At 42.4% G+C, this 24,372-nt stretch overlaps 1 protein-coding gene across 1 annotated transcript in view; it reads right to left on the bottom strand.

Moving 5' to 3' along the window:
- Positions 1–24,372, bottom strand: part of Rdl (Resistant to dieldrin) — a 493,946-nt gene that overhangs the window by 52,910 nt on the left and 416,664 nt on the right. The window contains exon 7 of the mRNA XM_067138847.2: positions 11,243–11,527. Within this exon, the coding sequence (XP_066994948.1) occupies positions 11,243–11,527 (285 nt within the window). The remainder of the gene's footprint in view (positions 1–11,242; positions 11,528–24,372) is intronic.

Raw genomic sequence — 24,372 nt, 5'->3', positions numbered from 1 at the left:
TCCTGGAAGGGACTAGTGATCAGCCGACCGGGGAGCTCCCAGCCGGCTTGCAGGGCATGGCTGGTATTTTCGTGTAATGTTCTCGTCGGCTGGCTTACTTTGTGATTTTCTTGGAGATTCAGCGAGAATGTTCTGCCGCTAGCCACCTCGCGAAAATTCTGGCTCACATCACCCGAACTATAAAAAGGAAGGCTAGCCGCGGAGAGTCACTCAGAGAGTTGGGCTTCGTGGTGGAGCTATAGTCATTGTTGGTGCTTGGCTCGGAGTCAGTGTTGGACTCCATGGTGGAGTCAGTGTGAGACTCAGCGTGTTGGGGTTCGGTGGCTGAGTTGAGGACGACCGAGGTGTTGGCTGTGACTAGTGTCCCACCGAGGTCTGAACCGGGAGTTGTTGTTGTGGTGTCGGAGAATCCAGTGAGTAGGTGGGCTGGAGACGTCGGAACTGAAGACCGTGAACTACCTGAGAGTACTGTGTGTGTATGTATTTCTGTGGACTGAGGATCGCCGTGGGTCAGCGAGGGAAGCCGCTTTCGTGAGTGTGAGGGCAAAGGGACCTGTGTTAATATTCGCTGTTGTGAGTATCGTCCTGCTGCTGAATACTGTTGAGCTGTTGCTGTTCAGTCGTTCAATGCATGTGACTATGTGAATTACTGTACTGTCTCTGGAGTCGAGCAGAGCAATAGACATCACTTGTGTAGCCCGTAGCCATGTGTTCAAATCCAGCGGTCTACGCACAGCTGCTGTATGAGGTGACTGGACTCGGGGAAGTAAAAGCAAGAATTAGCCGTCCGCAGGTATAGCAACGGATAGGACCGCGTACTGTGCCGTAAGGAAGAGAGACTTGTAAATAGACAGCAATTAGTACGTGTGGCCATTCGTGGTGATTGGAATTGTGTGTGTATGTGTGTGTGCATTTAATGGGTCATCCTGAAATAAATTAAGAGTAATGAAACAGACGAAGTTTTATTCGTAACAGTAAGATATGAATCGAAGCAATAGGTCGCTGTGGATGGTTTGAACAAAAGTGACCTCTCTCACCTTTTATTAAGATAAGAATCATTCCCGAGACGCAAGCTTAGCTACAAAGTGAAATGCATTTAATATTCTGTAGAATACATTCTGAAGGGACTGTGAATCAAAGGGAGCCAGTATGAAACCATCAGAACTGGATTAAAAATTACTCCGTCTCTCGTACGTAAAGATAGAAGAAATGCAATATCTTGGAGGTTTTTTCACCTTCTGCTCATAATTACTGTGCGCACGTCACCACAAACTATGCTCTTTCATTAAACTCAGTGTATTCCATTCCCGTGAGTGCAGACCAGGCCACAAAAGCCATTCACTGGCGAGCTAAGGAGCAACATCAAAGAAATGCAAAGGGTTACAATGTGTAATTTCTCGCCGTCTAATATCGACTTACTGCAACCTGACTGCATCTCTCGACCCCTTCCAATCTTAGCGCTGTGTAAACTGCTCTTCAGACCAGTGTTTTAATACTCGTTAGTATCCACTAGATATTAAACTGACGTAATTGAAAATGCATCATTCTACCTCGCTGTTAATGTTCGAAAGAATTTTCTTGTGATGTGAAAGGTTGTTTTTGATCGATTCTTTTAACTTACAAAGCAACTTGTTAAAGATCACTGCATCAGGTACGAATTGCGACAAAGTTACTTTCTTGGCCGAGTGAGTTTACTCATGCTTAGTGATAAGATTTGGAAGCTCTACCTTCCTAAAACTCCGTCTTTGAATCGTACTATTGACATTGAATATTCTGAGAGTGCAACCTTACCCCGAATTTATTCAGTACATGCACGGTATTTGAACACCAGATGAATGCTGAGGCTTTCCCTTGTTTAAGACAACGGGCGCTTCCTTCCTTATCGTAGCCCATTCCCGTCCCATTGTCATCGAAAACCTGTGAGTTAATGCAACGTCGAACCACTAAAAGAAAAAAAAATATAAAATTTCCCTTTGAGAAAATCAAATGATTATCAATATCTTTCAAAATTGCCTAGCAATCATGAAAGCTGTGATGTGAAGTATTGATGGACGGCCATGGCATACAGATCCATGGCCTGTACAGCGCTCTTTATACAGACCTGTGGTCTATGCAGCTCTCAAGGCACCGTTGCTAGGTAACATCACATCACACATTTTGTTACCCTGCCACTATTTCATTAAACACATTTTTGGATGACACACCAGCTCTAAGATACATTTTAATGTTGAAAACTTTCCTTAGCAGACAAACTAGGGATCCCAATACTGTGAAAAACGTAAAATTAAGCAATTTCCTCAATTGTGCCGAAAGTTGAAAGGATAAAGGGCCCGGAAATGTTTCAAAATGCGAGTCTTGGATAGTTCTATCAAACTAAAAAAAGAAATTCGAAAATATATTCCAGCCTAAATACATTTCCAGAAAAACAGCCTGAAATCGCTCATTTCTTTACTTGTTTTCTTTTTGATTCAAATTCAAGCCAAATGAATTTATTTAGGCAATTAATGTAATGTGTTACTTGGTTCAATACCCTCAGGAGTTTTCTGAGTTTTGGAAAAATGTCCACACCGATTATAGTTATAAGGGCTTAAGTGAAACTCTGCATTGACTCACATTAGTGCTCGTAGTAGTAGAAAAAGGCAAACTGCTAATCTAATCGATCGGATAACGATGATTATAAACAGGATTGTATTTTAAATAATGTTATTTGCTTTACGTCGCACTAACTAATTTTTAAGGTCTTCGGAGACGCAGAGGTGCCGGAATTTAGTCCCGCAGGAGTTCTTTTACGTGGCAGTAAATCTACCGACACGGGGCTGTCGTATTTGAGCACCTTCAAATACCACCGGACTGAGCCAGGATCGAACCTGCTAAGTTGGGGTTAGAAAGCCAGCGCCTTAACCGTCTGAGCCACTCAGCCCGGCGATTGTATTTTTCAGGAATTCTCATACTTTATTACATTTGCCTAAAATTCCTGGCCGATTTCCCTTGGATGATTTGAACATTGAGTTGCTTGCCCGACGGGCTAGAACTGTGAATTTTTGCGGTTTCCCTATAACCACATAAACGTTTGGGGTGTTATTTGAGGATCCAACCAGACCCTGGGCTGATGACCAGACGTACATATCATCATTCTACAGCCAAAGGATCTCAATAATTTATCAGCGATGTCCTCCTTGTGCAAAGCATGCAAGGACGAGAAATACTGTCATGCATTCTATTTTAGTCGAGTGGTACACAAGAAGCACGAGTAACCCAGAGCAGTATAGTAGCGTGACGGAGAACAATTGAACTTTATAATACATCCATACGATGCAACCGCCAGACGATTTTAAACAGTGACCTTCTACAACCAATGCTCAGTGTTCTATATAACTAATATAGGTATTGTATATACAGTAGAGTCTCGTTAATCCGAACTTATTGGGACCGGAGTCTGTTCGGATTATGAAATTTTCGGATTAACCGGAAAATATTTTCTAATAATAATGTTATTGTCCGCCTCTGTGGTGTAGTGGTTAGCGTGATTAGCTGCCACCCCCGGAGGCCCGGGTTCGATTCCCGGCTCTGCCACGAAATTTGAAAAGTGGTACGAGGGCTGGAACGGGGTCCACTCAGCCTCGGGAGGTCAACTGAGTAGAGGTGGGTTCGATTCCCACCTCAGCCATCCTGGAAGTGGTTTTCCGTGGTTTCCCACTTCTCCTCCAGGCGAATGCCGGGATGGTACCTAACTTAAGGCCACGGCCGCTTCCTTCCCTCTTCCTTGCCTATCACTTCCAATCTTCCCATCCCTCCACAAGGCCCCTGTTCAGCATAGCAGGTGAGGCCGCCTGGGCGAGGCACTGGTCATACTCCCCAGTTGTATCCCCCGACCAAGAGTCTGAAGCTCCAGGACACTGCCCTTGAGGCGGTAGAGGTGGGATCCCTCGCTAAGTCCGAGGGAAAAACCGAACCTGGAGGGTAAACAGATGATGATGATGATGATGAATAATGTTATTGTTTTTACGTCCCACTAACTACTCTTACGGTTTCTGGAGACGCCTAGGTGCCGGGATTTTCTCCCGCATGTGTTCTTTTACGTGCCAGTAAATCTACTTACACGAGGCTGACGTATTTGAGAACCTTCAAATACCACAAACCGGGCGAGTTGGCCGTGCGCGTAGAGGCGCGCGGCTGTGAGCTTGCATCCGGGAGATAGTAGGTTCGAATCCCACTATCGGCAGCCCTGAAAATGGTTTTCCGTGGTTTCCCATTTTCACACCAGGCAAATGCTGGGGCTGTACCTTAATTAAGGCCACGGCCGCTTCCTTCCAACTCCTAGGCCTTTCCTATCCCATCGTCGCCATAAGACCTATCTGTGTCGGCGCGACGTAAAGCCCCTAGCAAATACCACAAGACTGAACCAGGATCGAACCTGCCAAGTTGGGGTCAGAAGGCCAGCGCCTCAACCGTCTGAGGAAAATAGTTTCTATAATACAGTACATACTGTAATTTGAAAAGCCCATTATTTAGCAGTTACATTAATAAAAAACTGTATAGCACTACAGTAGGGTAGTTAAGAACGACTAAAACTAGGTTAAAACTTGTCTCCTAAAACTGCTAAAATACGGTAACGGGTTACACTAGTCTCATATTCAGATGCCGCAGTCGCCTAGAACTTGCCGTACGCTACGTCGAGCAACACTCCGCTACTACGCCCATTGATGTGATGTTCATGAGATTCTGGTTTAACACTGCATCTTCCATTAGGTTCCAATCACTACGGCAAAAGAAACTAACAGACTTTGTAAAGATGAACGTCCAGTGATTGATGGTTTATGATGTGTAATTATGTTTACATTAAGTTATTCTAGAAAAATATGACTAATAAAGTGCAAGTAAGTCTTCATTCTATAATGTGTTCTTTCATTTCAATAAGGAGAACTTTTTTTAAAAAAAATTGAATATTTCAGTTCGGATTAACCGGACTTTCGGATTAACGGGATTTGTATTAACGGGATTATAGTGTACTTTGTTCAAAGTTATAAAGAAAAGGGGAGCGGGGGAGGGGGCTAAGTGGCTCAGACGGTTGAGGCGCTGGTCTTCTGACCCCAGCTTGGCTGGTTCGATCCTGGCTCAGTCCGATGGTATTCGAAGGAGCACAAATACGTCAGCCTCGTGTCGATGACAAAAGAAAAAGACATTCATCTTCGTTATAGACTGTTATGCCTTTCAGCGTTTAGTCTGCAAGCCTCTGCGAATTTACTAATCTCCGCCACAATCCTATATTTGTAAATAGTTCTGTGGTCTCGTTTTCGCCAAGTTGTTTGCACTGAGTCCCTCGCCTATCAAATGGAAGTGGGACTCCGTTACTTCCATAGGTACGAGCTGCTCGACTAAGTGGTTATGTTCCGAGCTGTCAGTGGAGAGATGGCGTGGAATGACATTAGTAGACGAATACATTGAGTGGTGTTTTTAAAAGCAGGAAAGATCACAATATGAAGATAAAGCTGGGGAGATAGGGAATGGAATAATTTACCAATAAATTTGCAAATTCTTTGCAATCATTTAAGAAAAGGCTAAGAAAACGACAGATAGGAAATCTGCCACCTGGGCGACTGCCCTAAATGTAGATCAATGTTGATTGATTCACTGTCGGTAGCTCTGAAGATACTTTTCTTTGGTTTCCCATTTTCACATCGATTGAACTACGATGGTTCTGCCATTTTGCTCTATTGTCTAATTCAGATATTTTCTTTTGGTATATTTTAATCAGATGTGTAGAGTAATTGAGTCGCTCACATTCTTTGCTCGAGACTGTGGTATCAAATTCCAGCGCTGTCAGTTGACATCTGTTTTTTAAGTCATTCTTTTACAATATATACTTTTGTTATGCACAGTTACGCACACCTGGATTTAGGCCATGGGTTGAGTATGAAGATCATCGAGCTGGATAGCTGCAGTCGCTTAAGTGCGACCAGGATCCAGTATTCGGGAGATAGTGGGTTCGAGTCCCACTGTCGACAGCCCTGAAGACGGTTTTCCGTAGTTTCCCATTTTCACACCAGGCAAATGATGGCGCTGTTCCTTAAATAAGGTCACGGCCGCTTCCTTCCCACTTCTAGCCCTTTACTGTCCCATCGCCGCCATAAGACCTAACTATGTCGGTGCGACGTAAAGCAACTTGCAAAATAAATAAATAAATATATATGATCAATGTTACGATGAGGGAACATGGATTAAAGTATCCCATTTCTCCCCACAGTTTGTTATTTAAGAGTGTACATTATAGTTTAATAATTTGTATTAGAGTGATATTTAAGCTCAGCCTGGGCGTATAAATCCGAACTAAAACTCTATTGAAAGCAAAGTCATACAAGTACATCTACTCAGATATCTACAACTTGATTTATGGCTGTGAATAAGATTACGAAAGATTTATGTGTGCTTATTTCTGCTTTATAGAGCGGGATCATGGAACCTAAAAGTGGATATGATGGAAAAGGTCGAACGTTTTGACTTACGGGAGTACGATGATTTTGCGGACGATACAATAGTTGAGATAGTCATATGTAGAATCTGAGTTCGAAACTGATTCGCGGCATTAAAAGCAGTGACTTCATATTCATTTACTAATAAGTGTGTTCTTCACACGTATGTTATAGTGTTCTAAGTGTTATATTCCGTGTTTTGACAGACTGAAAAGTTAGAAGTTACATTAAGGCTGCTTAAATATTAAAACATTAGCTCATAAATGGTAATGAATGTCTGTTAACACTTACTGTAAATGTGTAGCATTGCATTTATGCTAAAGAGAAATTACTTGCCTACTGCATATTCTCTTCGGCTTTGTCTTATTTCTGCTTAACAAGTTTGCAAGGATGTGCACTTAATTCTACTTTGCAGATGACCTTGCTGGGTGCTATTGGTGTAGCAATAATCAACATTCATGTGTATGAAGACTGTTAACATTAAATCGCAGGAACAAAGTGTAAACTTTCAGCAGTGAAAGTAAAATCAGCTCCAGAATGTTATCTGTATCGGAGCGTTTATGTACATGGACATTCTCTAAGACTTATATACTTATATCGTAGTAGTATCTATTGCTAACTGCATACCTTACTACTAATATGAAGATGGTTTTCCGTGGTTTCCCCATTTTCACACCAGGCAAATGCTGGGGCTGTACCTTAATTAAGGCCACGGCCGCTTCCTTCCCACTCCTAGGCCTTTCCTATCCCATCGTCGCCATAAAACCTATCTGTGTCGGTGCGACGTAACGCAAATTGTAAAAAAAAAAAAAAAAAAAAAAAAGAACTGCTAATAAAACGTTTTGATTCCTCCCCTGAATCTTAGACGCTAATACCGTCTATCAAGCCGGGAGATTTGTTACGGCCAAGGAGATGCACGGAGAAGATGAGGGGGTTGGCGGCCGTGGCCTGTACTAGGAACTGTCGTGGCATTCGCCTTAGTGCAGGAGAATGGAAAACCACGCGAAACCATTCTCAGGACAGCCGACGGTTGGGGCCAGTCGTGAGGTTCAGCCATGTCCCGTCTCCCGAATGCAGAGGCGTAAAGCTAGCGGTGAGTATGGGGTAAAGAGCATTTGGAGCAAAGGCTATGAATTGAGAAAGTTTCTATGCATGTGCCATTGCGAGTTGCAGTGGGTCCTGTAGGAAATCTCTACACAGTCCGAATAACTTTCACGTCAGGGTGTATCTATTTCTGGAGACCTTAATTTCTCACTCACACCCTGTGAGGCATTACTTGCGCTTACTAGACCACACCAGGTTCTTACGGTGTGGGGCCTTTACCGCCCAGCTACTTGCCCTCATGCTCGTCTCCTTCGTTTCCGACAGCAGATAAATTTTCTCGAAAAAGGTATCGTAGGATGGACTTAATCATCTCTATATGGTCTAAACCAGGGCCTCTCAGAGTGCATGCACTGTGCACGGTGCAAAATACGACTTCACTTGGTTGACTAGAATGCAGACCCCCACTCCTTGATTTGGAGCAATAGCGCTGTCTCTCTCTTTCCCCACGCCTGTCTCGCTCGCTCCGCCTGTCTCCCTCTTCCTCACTTGCTCCGTAGCGCTCCAAATCCGAGCCGAGTTGAGCCGAGCTTAGCCGAGTAGCCCAGAGACGAAGCGTTGGTCCGAGCCTAGCCGAATGGGACCGATGCACTGTGCACAGGAACTTTGCGCCTCAATTTGCACGCGTGAGATTTTGGACGTTGATAGGCCCTGGTCTAAACCATTAGATGGGGAGTGTCAACGGCTGATGGAAGGGTAAGTCTGCTATTCTGTTTATGTGCGTATTTGTGTATGTGTGAGTGAGAGAGAAAGAACGTGAGTATGTATGTCTACCACTAAGTGTCCGGCTCCATGGCTAAATGGTTAGCATGCTGGTTATAACAGGGGTCGAGGGTTCGATTCCCGGAAGGGCCGGAAATTTTAACCATCATTGGTTAATTTTGCTGGCAGGGGGGCTGGGTGTACTGTATGTGTCGCCTTCATAATAATTTCATCCTCATCAGGACGCAAAGGGCGCCTACAGGCGTCAAATCAAAAGACCTGCACTTGGCGAGCCGAACATGTCCTCGGACACTCCCAGCACTGAAAGCCATACGCCATTTCCTTTACCCCTAGGTCCCGTTTCCTGATACGGGATCGAGTATGAAGTCATCTCCATACTCGCCATGAAGGTCTTTGGAGGAGTGGAAGGTAACGGCTTTCACTATTCGTAACCTCGGCATTTGGTGCGGTAGAGTAGTTTGTTTTGCATCCATCTCTTGGCACAGGCCAGAGTAAAGTGTAGCTTCCACCGAAGTCCCAGTCAACATCCATGGCTGTGACAAAATGGAAGTTGCTGGGGTATGGGTAGTGCTGAGTAATGACATTCAGAGCATGACTAGTGCGTCTGAGTGTTACGAAAGGTGCTGCTCATAGGGTCAGTCGTGCTGCATTAGTACTTTCTGACCCAGTGAGGAAAGCAATGGCAAACTACCTCACTCCTCATCTTGCCTAGTACGCCTCATTTTGGTGCTGCCATTGGTTTTTGGGTTTTCCTTATAACCGCATAACCTTTGGTGGTGCTATTTGAGGATCCAACCAGCCTCTGGGCTGATGACCTAACAGGCAGACAGAGAGTAGTTTGCTCTGCGCATGGCCACCGTTGGCCCCAGAAATTAACCTGGTAGTCATTTTTGGTGTAGATTGAGTGAATCCCAGGACCATGTGCACTTTCACAAGTAGAAATCTCGTTTCTTAAATGTTTCGACTTCCTGGCGTGGAACTGAACCCGCGTCCTTCCGGGTGAACCTTCGACCAGGCAGCCCCTGTCGGGGATGAGGTGAGATTAAATTTGATGATGAATGTAATTGGGTAAGGAGGAGAAAAGAATCGGCTGTTGCCTGTGAATAGGAACTGTCCTGGCATTTGCGTGGAAGTAAAAGTGGGAAACCGCAGCAAAACATAGGGAGAACGTATGAAAGAGAGAAATGTTGCACACTCATCTCAACATACCGCGAACTGCCACTGGGTAGTGGACAGGAGGGGCAAGATTAAACACATGTCAGCCATAGCCGAGGGAGCTCTACTATTTCGTCTCCATGAGGAAGCTCTACTACATTCCAGACTTCCGACGTTCTTGCTTCATAATCACTAGACCCGGCGACACTATTCACAGATCATATTCTAAATATACGTAAAACTGATATAAGTAGGGCCCGGATGTTGATGACATGTCATCTGTTTGTTGTGTGGTCAGGTTTAATGCTCTAATATATACACACATTGTTCATGGCACCTCGATTACAAAAATTGTTTCTATTATTATTATAAACAAATACATCGCAATTGGGAAATATCCCGGTGGCAATGATTATTTACAGTAGTGTGATAATAGAGTAAAGTGAAGACATAATTATCCAACAACAACAACAACAACAACAACAACAACAACAACAACAACAACAACAAGTACAACGAGCAATTCCATGGAAAGAAAGTATCATAAAAATACTAATAGTTTAACATTCTAAATCCATCATCATCATCATCATATACAAATTTCTGTTTTGTATTATTTTAAATGTTTGCTTTTTTGGTTGTTTTATATTTTAAGAGCATTTTATTAGATTTTGGAGAATTTTTCGATCAAATTTTTGATATTTTTGTCTCTTGACGTAATTTTGTCATATTATTTTATAAAATTACGTCTGAAAGTCTTAACTAGTAGTTATATAATATTGAAATTAAACATTTAGTAGTCTTATTCTTGTCCATTCGAGTCTTTGTTTCTGAATCATATTTATATTTTTAACCGGGCGAGTTGGCCGTGCGCGTAGAGGCGCGCGGCTGTGAGCTTGCATCCGGGAGATAGTAGGTTCGAAGCCCACTATCGGCAGCCCTAAAAATGGTTTTCCGTGGTTTCCCATTTTCACACCAGGCAAATGCTGGGGCTGTACCTTAATTAAGGCCACGGCCGCTTCCTTCCAACTCCTAGGCCTTTCCTATCCCATCGTCGCCATAACACCTATCTGTGTCGGTGCGACGTAAAGCCCCTAGCAAAAAAAAAAAGAAAATATATATATTTTAAATGTTTTAGAAACTGATTTCTCAAGTTGTTTCTTATAATTTTTAAAATGTTTTTGTAGACTTTAATTTCACAAATCGCCATTTATTATTTCTAGTTCACCGAGCTCGATAGCTGCAGTCGCTTAAGTGCGGCCAGTATCCAGTAATAGGGAGATAGTGGGTTCGAACCCCACTGTCGACAGCCCTGAAGATGGTTTTCCGTGGAATTCCATTTTCACACCAGGCAAATGCCGGGGCTGTACCTTAATTAAGGCCATGGCCGCTTCCTTCCAATTCCTAGGCCTTTCCTATCCCATCGTCGCCATAAGACATATCTGTGTCGGTGTGACGTAAAGCAAATAGCAAAAAAAAAAAAAAAAAAAAAAAAACTTATTTCTAGTTCTTTTCATACTGCTTCTTTCTCAACCAATATTCATTGTATTCTTTGTCTTCGAGCAAGTTCCAAATGAAAGGCCTATACTCTGTAATATTGTGTCTAACCTATTATTTCCTGAAGGGTTTGAAAACATTAATTTTCAACATCATTTTCTTCACATTTTATAATGCATTTTCTTAACTTTCAGGTCATTTAATAAAGTTATTTTTAACACTGTTAACTGTATTTTGAACATTTTTACGTCATCAAAATCGGGACCTTAGATGTAATTATACAACCTGTTACTTACCCAACAGGGATGCGAACACCATAACGAAACATGTTCCCAGGTACACGTCGATGGACTTGACGTAGGATATCTTGGGCAGTGCCGCGTTGGTGGACGACATGAGTGTGGTCATGGTGAGCACAGTGGTGACGCCGAGCGCTACTCGAGCTGGCGTCGCGTTTCGATTGAGCCAAAAGCTCACCCACGAGATGATGACGATCAGTCCAGAGGGGATGTAGATCTGGATGAGGTAGTAGCCCATAGAGCGTACGAACTGGATCTCGCATGCCAATCGCGAGTAGTTTCCTGTAATCAGCACAATACTGATGTAGCAGTTTTGCTTCACCAAACACACACTTCGCAAGCACTGTATTTTCACTGCTACATGCCACCACCACCATTTGTGAGTCTCGAACTCGTAGCATTGATCAGAGAATATAATATAAAGAAAACGACATCTTATCAGAGTGCTACTGGATTAGATTAGAATCAGTTTGAAACAAGTAGATACTTACTATTATTTTCAGGAGAGCAAAGAATTTGATACGGGCCCCCTCAAAATCCAAAACCTATGAATAACTAATAGGCCTATACATGTAATTACACCAGGTAGAACATTTAATGTGACATATTGTCAAATTACATAACCAAAGGGATTTTTTATCACTGCATTATTATTAAAAATAAGTTTAGGTTTTATTTGACTGCTGCCTCTATGGTTTAACGGTTAAGTTGCTGAGTTTCCAACCATACACACTTAGCTGATCGTACTTCTTCAGTAACTGCAGAACTATGCTCTGATACCGCTACCGAAGTCTCAGCATACTGTAATTGAGAACTAAAGATGGAAAAAGGTGAAAGTGTTTTTTAAAAATAATAACGGGATGTATTAGCCATGCCGCATATGGTTAGGGTTGCCACTTTTTGATATGAGAAATAAGGGACATTTACCTAAAAATATGGGATTTTCTCAAAAATAAGGGACAGTTTATACATCTTCTTTTTCTTTATCTGTTTACCCTCCAGGGTTGGTTTTTCCCCTCGGACTCAGTGAGGGATCCCACCGCTACCACCTCAAGAGCAGTGTCCTGGAGCTTCAGACTCTGGATCGGGGGATACAACTGTGGAGAATGACCAGTACCTCGTCCAGGCGGCCTCACTTGCTATGCTGAACAGGGGCCTTGCGGGGGATGGGAAGATTGGAAGGGATAGACAAGGAAGAGGGAAGGAAGCAACCGTGGCCTTAAGTTAGTTACCCTCCTGGCATTTTCGTGGAGGAGAAGTGGGAAACCACGGAAAACCACTTCCATTTTGGCTGAGGTGGGAATCGAACCCACCTCTACTCAGTTGACCTCCCGAGGCTGAGTGGACGCCGTTCCAGCTCTTGTACCAACTTTCAAATTTCGTGGCAGGGCCGGGAATCGAACCCGGGCCTCTGGGGGTGGCAGCTTAGTTTCATTAACAAAAGAAGATAATTATTGAAATTCGTAAAAGAAACTTTTAATACGTACAGTATAATACATTATATATGACAAAACATGCAGAAAAATCGTTACTAGAACTACCTTATTTTCTCCATCTGTACTTCACATTTGACTTAGCTGACTTTAAAATTGCACTGTCTAACTGAATCATCCCATGGAACTCGCTACAAGACATGTTCAGCTTTACCAGCAAATGGCGAGACATGACTAGATTTCCTTCTTCTGATGCTCCGAAGGGGGAAAAAAAAAATGGAGATACTTTGAACTTGAATGACGCTCAAATCAAATACGGATTTTAAAATATTTAGAGATAAAGACAAACGCTCGATTTTACGGGACAACAGTTCATAATATGGGACGAAAAATTTTCACCTCAAATACGGGATGTCCCGTACAATACCGGACAGGTGGCAACCTAACTTATGGTGGTAACTTGTGCATGTGCCAGAGGTCATTAGTTTAGATGACAAGAAGATCAACACGTAGAGCCATAGTTCAATGTGCCCAGCTGAATTTGGTGGGGAAGAGTGAATGTGCCACCAGGCGCTGAAATTCTTCTGTGCTGTCCGTTATGTCAGTGTCCTATCTTCTTCTTCTTTATCTGTTTAACCTCCAGGGTAGGTTTTTCCCTCGGACTCAGCGAGGGAACTCACCTCTACCGCCTCAAACACAGTGTCCTGGAGCTTCAGACTCTGGGTCGGGGATACAACTTGGGAGGATGACCAGTATCTCGCCCAGGTAGCCTCACCTGTTATGTTGAACAGGGGCCATCCCGGAATTTGCCTGGAGGAGGAGTGGGAAACCACGGAAAACCATTTCCAGAACAGCTGAGGTGGGAATCGAACCCACCTCTACTCAGTTGACCTTCCGAGGCTGAGTGAACCCCGTTCCGGCCCTCGTACCAATTTTCAAATTTCGTAGCAGAACCGGGAATCGAACCCGGGCCTCCGGGGGTGGCAGCTAATCACACTAACCACTACACCACAGAGGCGGACCAGTGTGCTATTAGTCAAGTATTTTCTAATTTCCGAGCCACTTAATTGAAGAAATGAAATTTATAGAAGCTAAATATTTTTTAGTAATTATATAAATGTATTGGATGGAGTATACTTGCACTTCAAAGGCTGTAGGTAATCATTAATTCCTGGTCACCTTTGGTAGAGAACGGTGAAAGTGCCTTTGTGCTCGGGAACTCTGTTAACTTACTATTAACATGACTTACTGACATTTTATCGAAAACATGTTTTTGGCGCTTTCACCGTTTTCCATCTTTGGTCCTCAATTATATAAACAAAGGGATTATTCATCACTGCATTATTATTAGAAATAATGTTTAATAGGTTTTATTTAGTCCGCCTCTGTGGTGTAGTGTGATTAGCTGCCACCCCCGGAGGCCCGGATTCGATTCCCAACTCTGCCACGGAATTTGATTAGTGGTACGAGGGTTGGAGCGGGGTCCACTCAGCCTCGGGAGGTCAACTGAGTAGAGGGGGTTCGATTCCCTCCTCAGTCATCCTCGAAGTGATTTTCCGTGGTTTCCCACTTCTCCTCCAGGCAAATGCCGTGATGGTACCTAACCTAAGGCCACGGCCGCTTCCTTCCCTCTTCCTTATCTATCTCTTCAAATCTTCCCATCCCCCGACAAGGCTCCTGTTCAGAATAGCAGGTGAGGCAGCCAGTGCGAAGTACTGGTCATCCTCCCCAGTTGTATCCCCGACCCAATGTCTCACGCTACAGGACACTGCCCTTGAGGCGGTAGAGATGGGTTCCCTCGCTGAGTCCGAGGGAAAAGCCAACCCTGGAGGGTAAGCAAATTAAGAAAGAAAGAAAGAAAGAAAGAAAGAAAGAAAGAAAGAAAGAAAGAAAGAAAATAAAAACATAAAATAAAAATAAAACGTACTCGTATGTTTCCAACCAGTCTACTGAACGAACATTAATTGCTAGATTGGTAAGTATACCACGTGACACAATTCACTCAGAAATTAATCGTGGAAAATATGCGTATTCATTTCGGTGACAAAGCCCGGGACAGCGGTGAGCTTTTAGCTTTATGGACTCAGAGGTGATCCTTCTTCCTTTGTGCCAGCATTGGCCGCCGAGAGGTGTTTTTAATCTCGCCTGCGACCATCATTTTATATTTATTAAAAATATTGTGAATGCGTAGGCCGCTTTCATTAAGTAAGGCTGTTTTAAACAATGTCTCCCCTTCAGTCATTTTAGTTTCAAAGTAGGTTGCAATGAACTTGATTCCATGATTGAATGTATAGTGCAATCTCATGCCATCTTTCCTTATTTTTCGCCTATTATTATTATTATTATTATTATTATTATTATTATTATATGCCAGTGGTTTAACGTCGCACTAACACATCGAAGGTTTTCGGTGACGCAGGGATGGTAGCGGCCATGGCCTTAATTAAGGTACAGCCCCAGCATTTGCCTGGTATGAAAATGGGAAACCACGGAAAATCATCTTCAGGGCTGCCGACAGTGGGGTTCGAACGCACTATCTCCCGGATGCGAGCTCACAGCTGCGCGCTCCTAACCGCACGGCCATCTAGGCCGGTGAAATTAAAATTACGTGCCTGGATTTCCACATGATAAAAATTCAAATTTTTAGCGTTCAGTTGATCAGGTGATCTGTCTCCTTGGCTGAATGATCTGCGTACTGGTTTTCATTTCATAGAGCCCACGGTTCGATTCCCGCCCGGGCCGGGAAATTTTACTGAGTTTTGTAAATTCCTCTTGCTCGGGGGCTGGGTGTTTTTGATCGTCTTAATAAACGTCTTCATTTACACACTGTACATCTCGCTACCAATCACACTAGAAACATGCAATAGTGAATACATCCCTCCATATTGAGTCGGTGTCAGAAAGTGCATCCAGCCGTAAAACTGGCCTATAACTACACCCCCAGATAATTTGAAAAAGACCAAGAATGAAATGCAGGCCTATTACTAATAGTTTATTCGTAGAAACGCAGTTTTAAGAGAAGCATTGTTGCTCTTTCTTTCTTTATCTGCTTACCCTCCAGGGTTGGTTTTTGCCTCGGACTCAGCGAGGGATCCCACCTCTACCGCCTCAACGGCAGTGTCCTGGAGCGTGGGACATTGGGTCGGGGGTTACAATTGGGGAGAATGACCACTACCTCGCCCAGGTGGCCTCACCTGTTATGCTGAACAGGGGTCTTGTGGGGGATGGGAAGATTGGAAGGGATAGACAAGGAAGAGGGAAGGAAGCGGCCGTGGCCTTAAGTTAGGTACCACCCCGGCATTTGCCCGGAGGAGAAGTGGGAAACCACGGAAAACCACTTCCATTTTGGCTGAGGTGGGAATCGAACCCACCTCTACTCAGTCGACCTCGCGAGGCTGAGTGGACCCCGTTTCAGCCTTCGTACAACTTTTCAAATTTCGCGACAGCTAATCACACTAACCACTACAGTCTGCGCACCTTTTAGCGATATTTCTTTGTAGGGGTGGTGGAGGAAGGAGAGAGCTCCCACGGTTCCGCTTATACTGCCAACTGAATGAAAATGAAATCTGAATTGAATCGATAATATGATCGATCGATATGAATTTTCTAAACCTTTATTATCTTAAGCCAAGAACTGTGTCATACACACTTTATAATTATAACATTATATAACATTTCTCGATGCGAATCTTGTTCACAGCATGAATTATATACTTTGGCTTTGCTGTGTAAACAACAACGTAGTAGTACGTAAAGTGTACGCCAGATGTCACACAGCGATGCATAAGCGATTCATAGTTTGTGTTTCAAAGGTTGCCAATACGAATCTCGAAGATACCCGAGGTCGACCTATTCAGCACTAGGGTGTTCATGTATCGCTGAAAGGTGCGCGTACGGTACACCACAGAATGTTGCTGTTGTAAAATGAAATATTTAACTCACTCATGGTCCATTACCTGTAACCATTCGTTATGTCCTCTCGGTGATTGTTTAATGTCACAGCAATACAAGTAATTTTCCGGTGTCGTTGGGGTAGGAAACGGATAGGATGATGAGTGAGACTGCGGCCTTAATTGAGACAGTTCCTTAATTTACCTGGTATGAATATTCCCTTTTCACTACAGAAAAATATAGCCTATTCAGAGCTGAAGACCATCTGCCGAATGTAAAGCTTACTGCGATACCATGTACCGCGCAGCGAACTCGGTCGTTAGGCCCCCATGTAACACTGTATGTACACCAGGGTTCTATTACGTACTGACATAACGATCTGTCTTAAAAATCTCACCTAACGTGGCTGAGACGTAACTCGCGATCTTGAACACGATAAACTGCCGCACTTGCCATGAAGACCGGGCGAGTTGGCCGTGCGGTTAGGGGCGCGCGGCTGTGAGCTTGCATCCGGCAGATAGTGGGCTCGAATCCTATTGTCGGCAGCCGTGAAGATGGATTTCCGTAGTTTCCCATTTTCACACCAGGTAAATGCTGGGCCTGTACCTTAAATGAGGCCACGGCCGGTTCCTTCCAACTCCTAGGCCTTTCCTATCCCATCGTCGTCATAAGATCTATCTGTGTCGGTGCGACGTAAAGCCACTAGCATAAAAAAAAGTAGCGCCATTAAGAGATGGTTTAATATGATGGGTAATGTGTACTTTACTCCAATGCTAGTATTCTATTATTCTTCAATGTTCTAATTTAGCACAAGTTTTCGTCTCTATACATTAGCCAAACGAAAGTAAACAGAACGTAGCTCGCGAGCGAGTGGCATGTAACAGTGAGAGGGAGGGAGTGAGTGCTGCTGGAAGCGAAAGCTCTTGCTGTAGTAGCATAAGCAGAGATGGGACTCAGCACTCTCCCCATTTCATAATTCTGGTAACTGAGTCCATAAATTAAACATGAAATGTTAAAATATACTTTCTTTATGTGGGATGCATCACAATGTCCTTGTACTAACTTTACCTTGGCATGCTGTTTTATATCGATATTTACTCCCATGAGTAGATTAGAATAGATTAACCAAACTAACCAGACCATTACTTTATTCTACCAATATTTCTGTCCAATCTAAGTCAACTGCCCTCTTCCGATGGTACTGTATTAGGTTCACGAGGAATAATGTATTTTTTTTACATTAATTTATCCATGACTTTCTTTTCTGGGATATTCTCCGGAGCTGCTGCTTGACTTAAATTTTCGGTTCTAATAAGGTTGACATTGCGACCAATCCTCAAAGCAAAACTGATTTACGTACGAACATCGTGTACCCTACTGGCGATATCTGTGAGGTTAGGAAATACATAGTCGCGTCTGTGCATGTGTGGAAATTTTTGGTGGAGAAATAAAGCGTAAAAACTCGGCGAAGAAAACACTGTTCACTTTATTGTTCGATGTAAACCCGGAACTTAAAAAATTAAACTGAATAGAGCGATTATATTTTGAGTTTCGTGATGAAGTTTTGTGACATAGCAATCAAGGGACAGCGAATGTTATGTCGCCTTGTTTTTTATGATAGATAAGATTGATCGTTCCTTGAATAGTCTTAATATAAACAATTTCCATGCTGCAACATCCCCGATGGGCCACAGCTACCAAGCAACCGCTGCTCAGTCTGAAGGCCTGCATATTACGAGGTGTCGTGTGTTCGAATCCTCTCGGCCATTATTCTTGACTTTGTAGACCGAGGCCGTTATCTCACCATCAGGTAACCCCTCACTTGTAATCAAGAGACTGAATGGACTTCGAACCATCTCTCAGGCGCAGGTAAAAATACCTGAGCTGGCCTAAAATCGAATCCGGGGCCTTCGGATAAGAAGCAGGCACTTTACCCCTACACCGCGCGGCCGGCAATGTTAATTTAATACACAGCAAAATAAAAGCCATCTCCGTACAAGCCATGAAGGCCCTTGGAAAAGAGAAAGTTAAAGGCTGCCATTATCCGCAACCTTCTTATTCGTCGAAGGGCCGGAGATCTTCAAGTTTTCCTCTGATTTGTGATAAGAAAGGATGGAAAACCGGTTACAGTTCTTCTTAAGCGGGGCTCAGTGGCTCAGATGGTTGAGGCGCTGGTCTTATGACCCCCAACTTAGAAGGTTCGATCCTGGCTCAGTTTGGTGGTATTTGAAGGTGTTCAAATACGTCAGCCTCCTGTCGGTAGATTTACTGGCACGTAGACGAACTCCTGCGGGACTAAATTCCGGAACCTCGGCGTCTCCGAAAATATAAAAGTACAGTAGTTAGTGGGACGTAAAGCCAATAACATTATTATTATTATTATTATTATTATTATTATTATTATTATTATTATTATTATTATTATTATTATTATTATTATTACTTCTTAAAAGAATAATCTCCGTCACTACTTGCACGCAGACACTGAATGGGATGGGGTAGTTAGCTCTATTCTCGGCCCCCTTTGTCTTTAGGACTTAAGCCTTACACTCATTTTTGGTGCAGACTGGTGCTTGATGATGATGCTTGTTGTTTTAAGGGGCCTAACATCGAAGGTCATCGGCCCTTGGTGCAGACTGTATGATCCTCAGGATCATGTGCTTCTCCAGAAGAGAAAATCTTCTTTCTCAATTTTCGACTTCCGGATGGAGAATTGAACCTATGTCCTTCTTTTTAAACCGAACACGTTGCACATGAGCCAGGCAGTCCATTACTACAAGACACTCTTTAAAACTGTATAAACTTTACAGAAAAGAGAGAATTTAATTCACGATGTTTTCGCGGGAATACGGGATAATACGACCTGCCTAGGAGACAAATGGATGCACGTCACATTAAGAGCTTAATTTAGACGGCAAAGCCGAGAGTGTAATTGTATTCTCTCGACCGGCCGTGAGAATTTTTACCCTGCTTATCCAAATGAATACTGAAATTATACAAAAAGGAGAAAAAGTTCCCCTGAACTCGCAAGGTAACGGCTCCGCATGAAATACAACAGAAAAAAGAGAGGGTGGAAATTAGGAGTCCAACAAGAACATTGTGATGCACACTCACCGTTTTAATTAGGGAGTAATATTCATACTTACCTTCTAGTAGTTCCTCAAATGCGTGTTGAGAGGAGGGACCACTTAGTTTAAATCAAATTAATTCAATATGACTTCTAATTAAAGTGCAACGTTGCCATATATTTTGTCATTTCTCGTTTTATAATTATTCTGGGGATGTTTTCGAGGAGTACTTAAAAATGACTTCCTTTTCATGATGTTGAGTATAAAAATAATTCTGTAATAACACGTGATTTGTATCCGCGTTCAGTTTATTTTTTTAATGAGCTTGAATTCCTTTTTAATGCAATGCAGCCAACGTGCATTGCGAAGAAGGGGTGTGGTTTGTACATTTTAGGTAATATAACATCGCTATGCCTAGAGAAACCACTATGTGTAATATTTCACCTTAGAACTCCGGCCCGAAGAGATCTGCCATCTAAGGTTCAATGTTGTATGGGATTCGTCAAAGAATTCTTGTTCTTAATTAGGTATATATGCTAAGGGTCATTGTTTCTATGGGATTATTGACACATAATGGTATTTACAGCGCAACTATGGCTAGCGTTCTAGCGTTATCTCCCAGCCCTGTTTTCCTGTATATCCTTGATAAATTCAGAGCGATTGATGGAGGAATACTGTCGGAAAAATTCCGCTGCTGAGGGATTTGATCAGCTTAGCGTTGCTACCAAACTCTGTTAGAGCAGAAAATGAAGTGATCAAACTATTGAGGCCCGGGTTCGATTCCCGGCTCTGCCACGAAATTTGAAACGTGGTACGAGGGCTGGAACGGGGTTCACTCAGTTTCGGGAGGTCACCTGAATAGAGGGGTTTAGATTCCCACCTTAGACACCGTCGAAGTGGTTTTCCGTGGTTTCCCACTTAGCCTCCAGGCAAATGCTGGGATGGTACCTAACTTAAGGCCACGACCGTTTCCTTCCCTCTTCCTTCACTATCCCTTCCGATATTCCCATCCCCCTCCCCTGTTCAGCATAGCAGGTGAAACCGCCTGGGTGAGGTACTGATCCTCCTTCCCAGTTTCATCCCCGACCCAAAGTTTCACGCTCCAGGACGCTGCCCTTGAGGCGGTAGAAGTGAGATCCTTCGCTGAGTCTGAGGGAAAAAACCAGGCCTGGACGGTAAAACGGTTTATGAAAGAAGGAAGAAAGGAAGAAAATTACAATGGAATAAACTGTTTCGAAATGTTAACATTTGAACAGCATAAAGTGCCCGGTGATTGCCGAAAAAGCTACGCTAACAGTTCCACGAGTAGGCAACGTCTGTGGGTTTGAAGCCTTTATCGAAATCCTTCTATCAAACTTTGCTCCTTCAATGATTACAATTATACTTTTAAACCGACGATAATTATTTAATTTTATGTTATTTCCTGTTATGGAATCTTTGATTAACGGTAAATTTGTAATGATGTCATGAGGAAAAGGCCCTGTAATAACACGTGATTACTATTTATGACGAACTTAGGTTTCATAGGTTTTAATGCTTTTAATGTTTATATATAGAACCGGCGGTAAAGGGAATAAAAGAGGAATTTGTAAAGGGAATCACAATCCAACGAGAGGAAATCAAAACCCTGAGATTTGCCTATGATATTGTTGTTTTATCTGAGACTGCTGAAGATCTGGAGAAACTACTGAATGGGATGGACAGAGTCTCGGGGAAGGAGTACAAGATGAATAAGTCCAAATCAATAGTAATTGAGTGTTGTCGAACGAAGGCAGGTAATGCAGGAACTATTAGATTAGGAAATAAAGTCTTAAAGGGAGTAGATGGATATTGTTTCTTGGTACTAAAGTAACTAACGATGGCAGAGGTAAGGAGGACATAACATACAAACTAGCACAAGCAAGGAAGGCCTTTAAGAAAATAAATTTTACCCACTCCGAACATTGGTATAGGAATTAGAAAGATGTTTTTGAAGACTTTCGTGTGGTGCGTGTTATTGTATGGAAGAGAAACATAACTAGCTCAAAAGAAAGATAATAGAAACTTTTGAAATGTGGTGTTACAGAAGAATGTTGAAGGTGAGAGGGATAGATCGAATCACGAATGAAGAGATACTGAATCGAATTGATAAGGAAAGAGCGATTTAGCTAAATTTGACGAGAAGAGGAGATAGAATGATGCGACACATCTTAAGACACCCTGGACTGGCTTAGTTATTTTTTGAGGGAAGTGTAGGTGGTAAGAACGGTAGAGGTATACCAAGGTATGAATATGACAAGCAGATTAGAGTAGATGCAAGATGTAGTAGTTTCATAGAAATGAAAAGGTTAGCACAGTATAGGGTGGCATGGAGAGCTGCATCAAACCAGTCTATGGACTTTAAACTCAATAAACAACAGATTTTAATGCATGGCATACTCAGTGTTCCAGAGTGATGCACAGATTTCATGTCACAGCCTAGTAACGGGATGAAGGATCCGAAAGTTCGGGAACTTCGCATAAAGCTCTTTACTGTGAATACTTTTAAAAACTGATACACAACCACCATCAAGACAATCCTCTTCGGGGACTTTTACAGTTTTATCTGCGTTGTCAAAGCTTCAGGAAGCCATCTTTTCACAACCTATCGTAATACCTCGTTGCGACATTTACTTCTTTCCAAGGATGAAAAATGTATAGAGAATGGGACAAAAGCAGAATCAGAAGAAGATTTACGAGAGATTGTACTGGATGGCTTCCAACAGAGCTTTACCAGTACGTTTCTTCCTGGCCTCATCTCAATTCACTATGTGTGGATGAACTCCAGTTTTACGACTGGCTGACCTCCCTGGCGGCACTGCTAATTGTGGGTTTTTATGGTGGTTGGTAATGTAATGTGTCTTGTGTTGTTTGAAAATGAAAATGTTCATTAAGACGAACACAATTACCCAGTCCCCGAGCTAGAGGCATTAACCATACGTAGTTAAAGGTTCCCATCAGGGAAGGGAATAGATTCCGCGGCGCTCTGAATCGAAGGCCTAGGAATGCTTCACCAATGCTGATGAAAATGGTGTATAGTCGCCTAAGGGAATGACTCTGAAGGTGACAGTGCAAAGGTTGTTTTAAAATATCACCTTACGCCAAGTCTCCAAACTCTTGGATCTTACTTCGTGTATCTACCGTTCTGACTAGCTACCTTACCCTAGCGTATTGTTTATGAAATTTCATCCTGGATCAAGTAGAAATTGTTGGTACTGCTAAGAAAATAAAGGTGTATATTATTTTTCTGATGGTACAGTGGGCAGAATATTACTTGATATAGTCCTGTCAAAACCTCCAAAGTTCTCACCGTACAATTTTGAGGAGGCCTCTGTATCCTAACATGTTCTAAAACGTATAATTATACATGGTAGAAGTAGAAGGCAAGATGGAGCAGAGAAAGGAAACAATTCGCATACTTCAGAGATTTTGTCAGATTTTCCAACTTTTTTTGTTTACAGTAGTTTGAGTTTACAAGACAAATGGCCGGCATTCTACTTATAATTGGCTGCATTATTAACAGTTTACTGAGCTGTAGAATAGAGAATATAGGGAGTTACTTTAGAAGTATTAATTATGAGGCACACCTTTGGGTGTCTAACTGTTATTTACTTGTTAATAATTTAAATAATTAAAAATCTAAAGCTATCTTCGTACAGGCCATGAAGACTCTTGGAGGTGTTGAAGGTAATCAACTATTCATAATCTGGCACTAAGTGAGATACAGTGGTTAACTCTATACCCGGCCCCTTGGCTCCAAGAATTAACCTGTTAGATAGGCCTACTCATTTCTGACATAGGCTGAGTGAACCCAGAACCATGCACCGCTCCAGAAGTGTAAGTCTCGATTCTACTTGTTTTTAGACTTTCAGACGGAAAGTCAAACTAATGTCCTTTCGGCAATAATTAAGATAGCAGAAGTTAAACGATGTAACTCATTTTTACATTATGTGATTAAAATAAATGTAATAACTGTTTGGTCTACCGGTGTTTGCAGAGCACGAAAGCGCAGTGTTCTAGAGGTTATAAAATATCCTTATAGATCAAAAGTGAAATCATTTTATTTTTATTAAAATGGTTCACAGAAGGTAAACTCGAACACATCGTCGAACCCAAGAGGAATCGTATTTAAAACGTTAGTTGATTTCTCTCCCTCTATGATTTCCAGCAATCACGTGAAATGGTACGTTGAATATTATCTTTTTCAAAACAAGCACATTTCTGTGTAACAACAGACTACTGCATATATTTTTAGGATTTACACTTATTCTCAGATGAAAAATGATCATCAAATGATATTATTGGTTCGATGGATTAAACTCGTGGATTTCTTGTAAAGCATGGTGGCTGGATTATTTGAATTTCTACATGACTTTTTAAACAAACAAATTTAAGTAGGCCTATTCTGTTTCATTAAAACTTTAGGGAAGCAGTGATTTAGCATTTTAATGTAATCCAACCTCAGCTATGGTGATTAAATTATGCTGAATGAAGAGTATATTGATTATACAGTCCTTCATTTGTGACTTATTTAAGATATATTTTTGTACCAATAATAATTTAGTCACCCAGACCATCTCAAAGAATGATGGAATCTTCAGGAATCAGGTCTTCTTTCTTGTTATGCAATACATATTTGTACGATTAACATTTTATTACATTTAGCATGCACAAAAATTTCTGTCAATCACCTCATATCCTAGTACAGTGAGTGTAT

This window comes from Anabrus simplex, chromosome 1, assembly GCF_040414725.1.
Source record: "Anabrus simplex isolate iqAnaSimp1 chromosome 1, ASM4041472v1, whole genome shotgun sequence".
Classification (NCBI taxonomy): domain Eukaryota; kingdom Metazoa; phylum Arthropoda; class Insecta; order Orthoptera; family Tettigoniidae; genus Anabrus; species Anabrus simplex.
The sequence above is the reverse complement of the archived record's forward strand: the minus strand, read 5'-3'. Positions and strand labels throughout refer to the sequence as shown.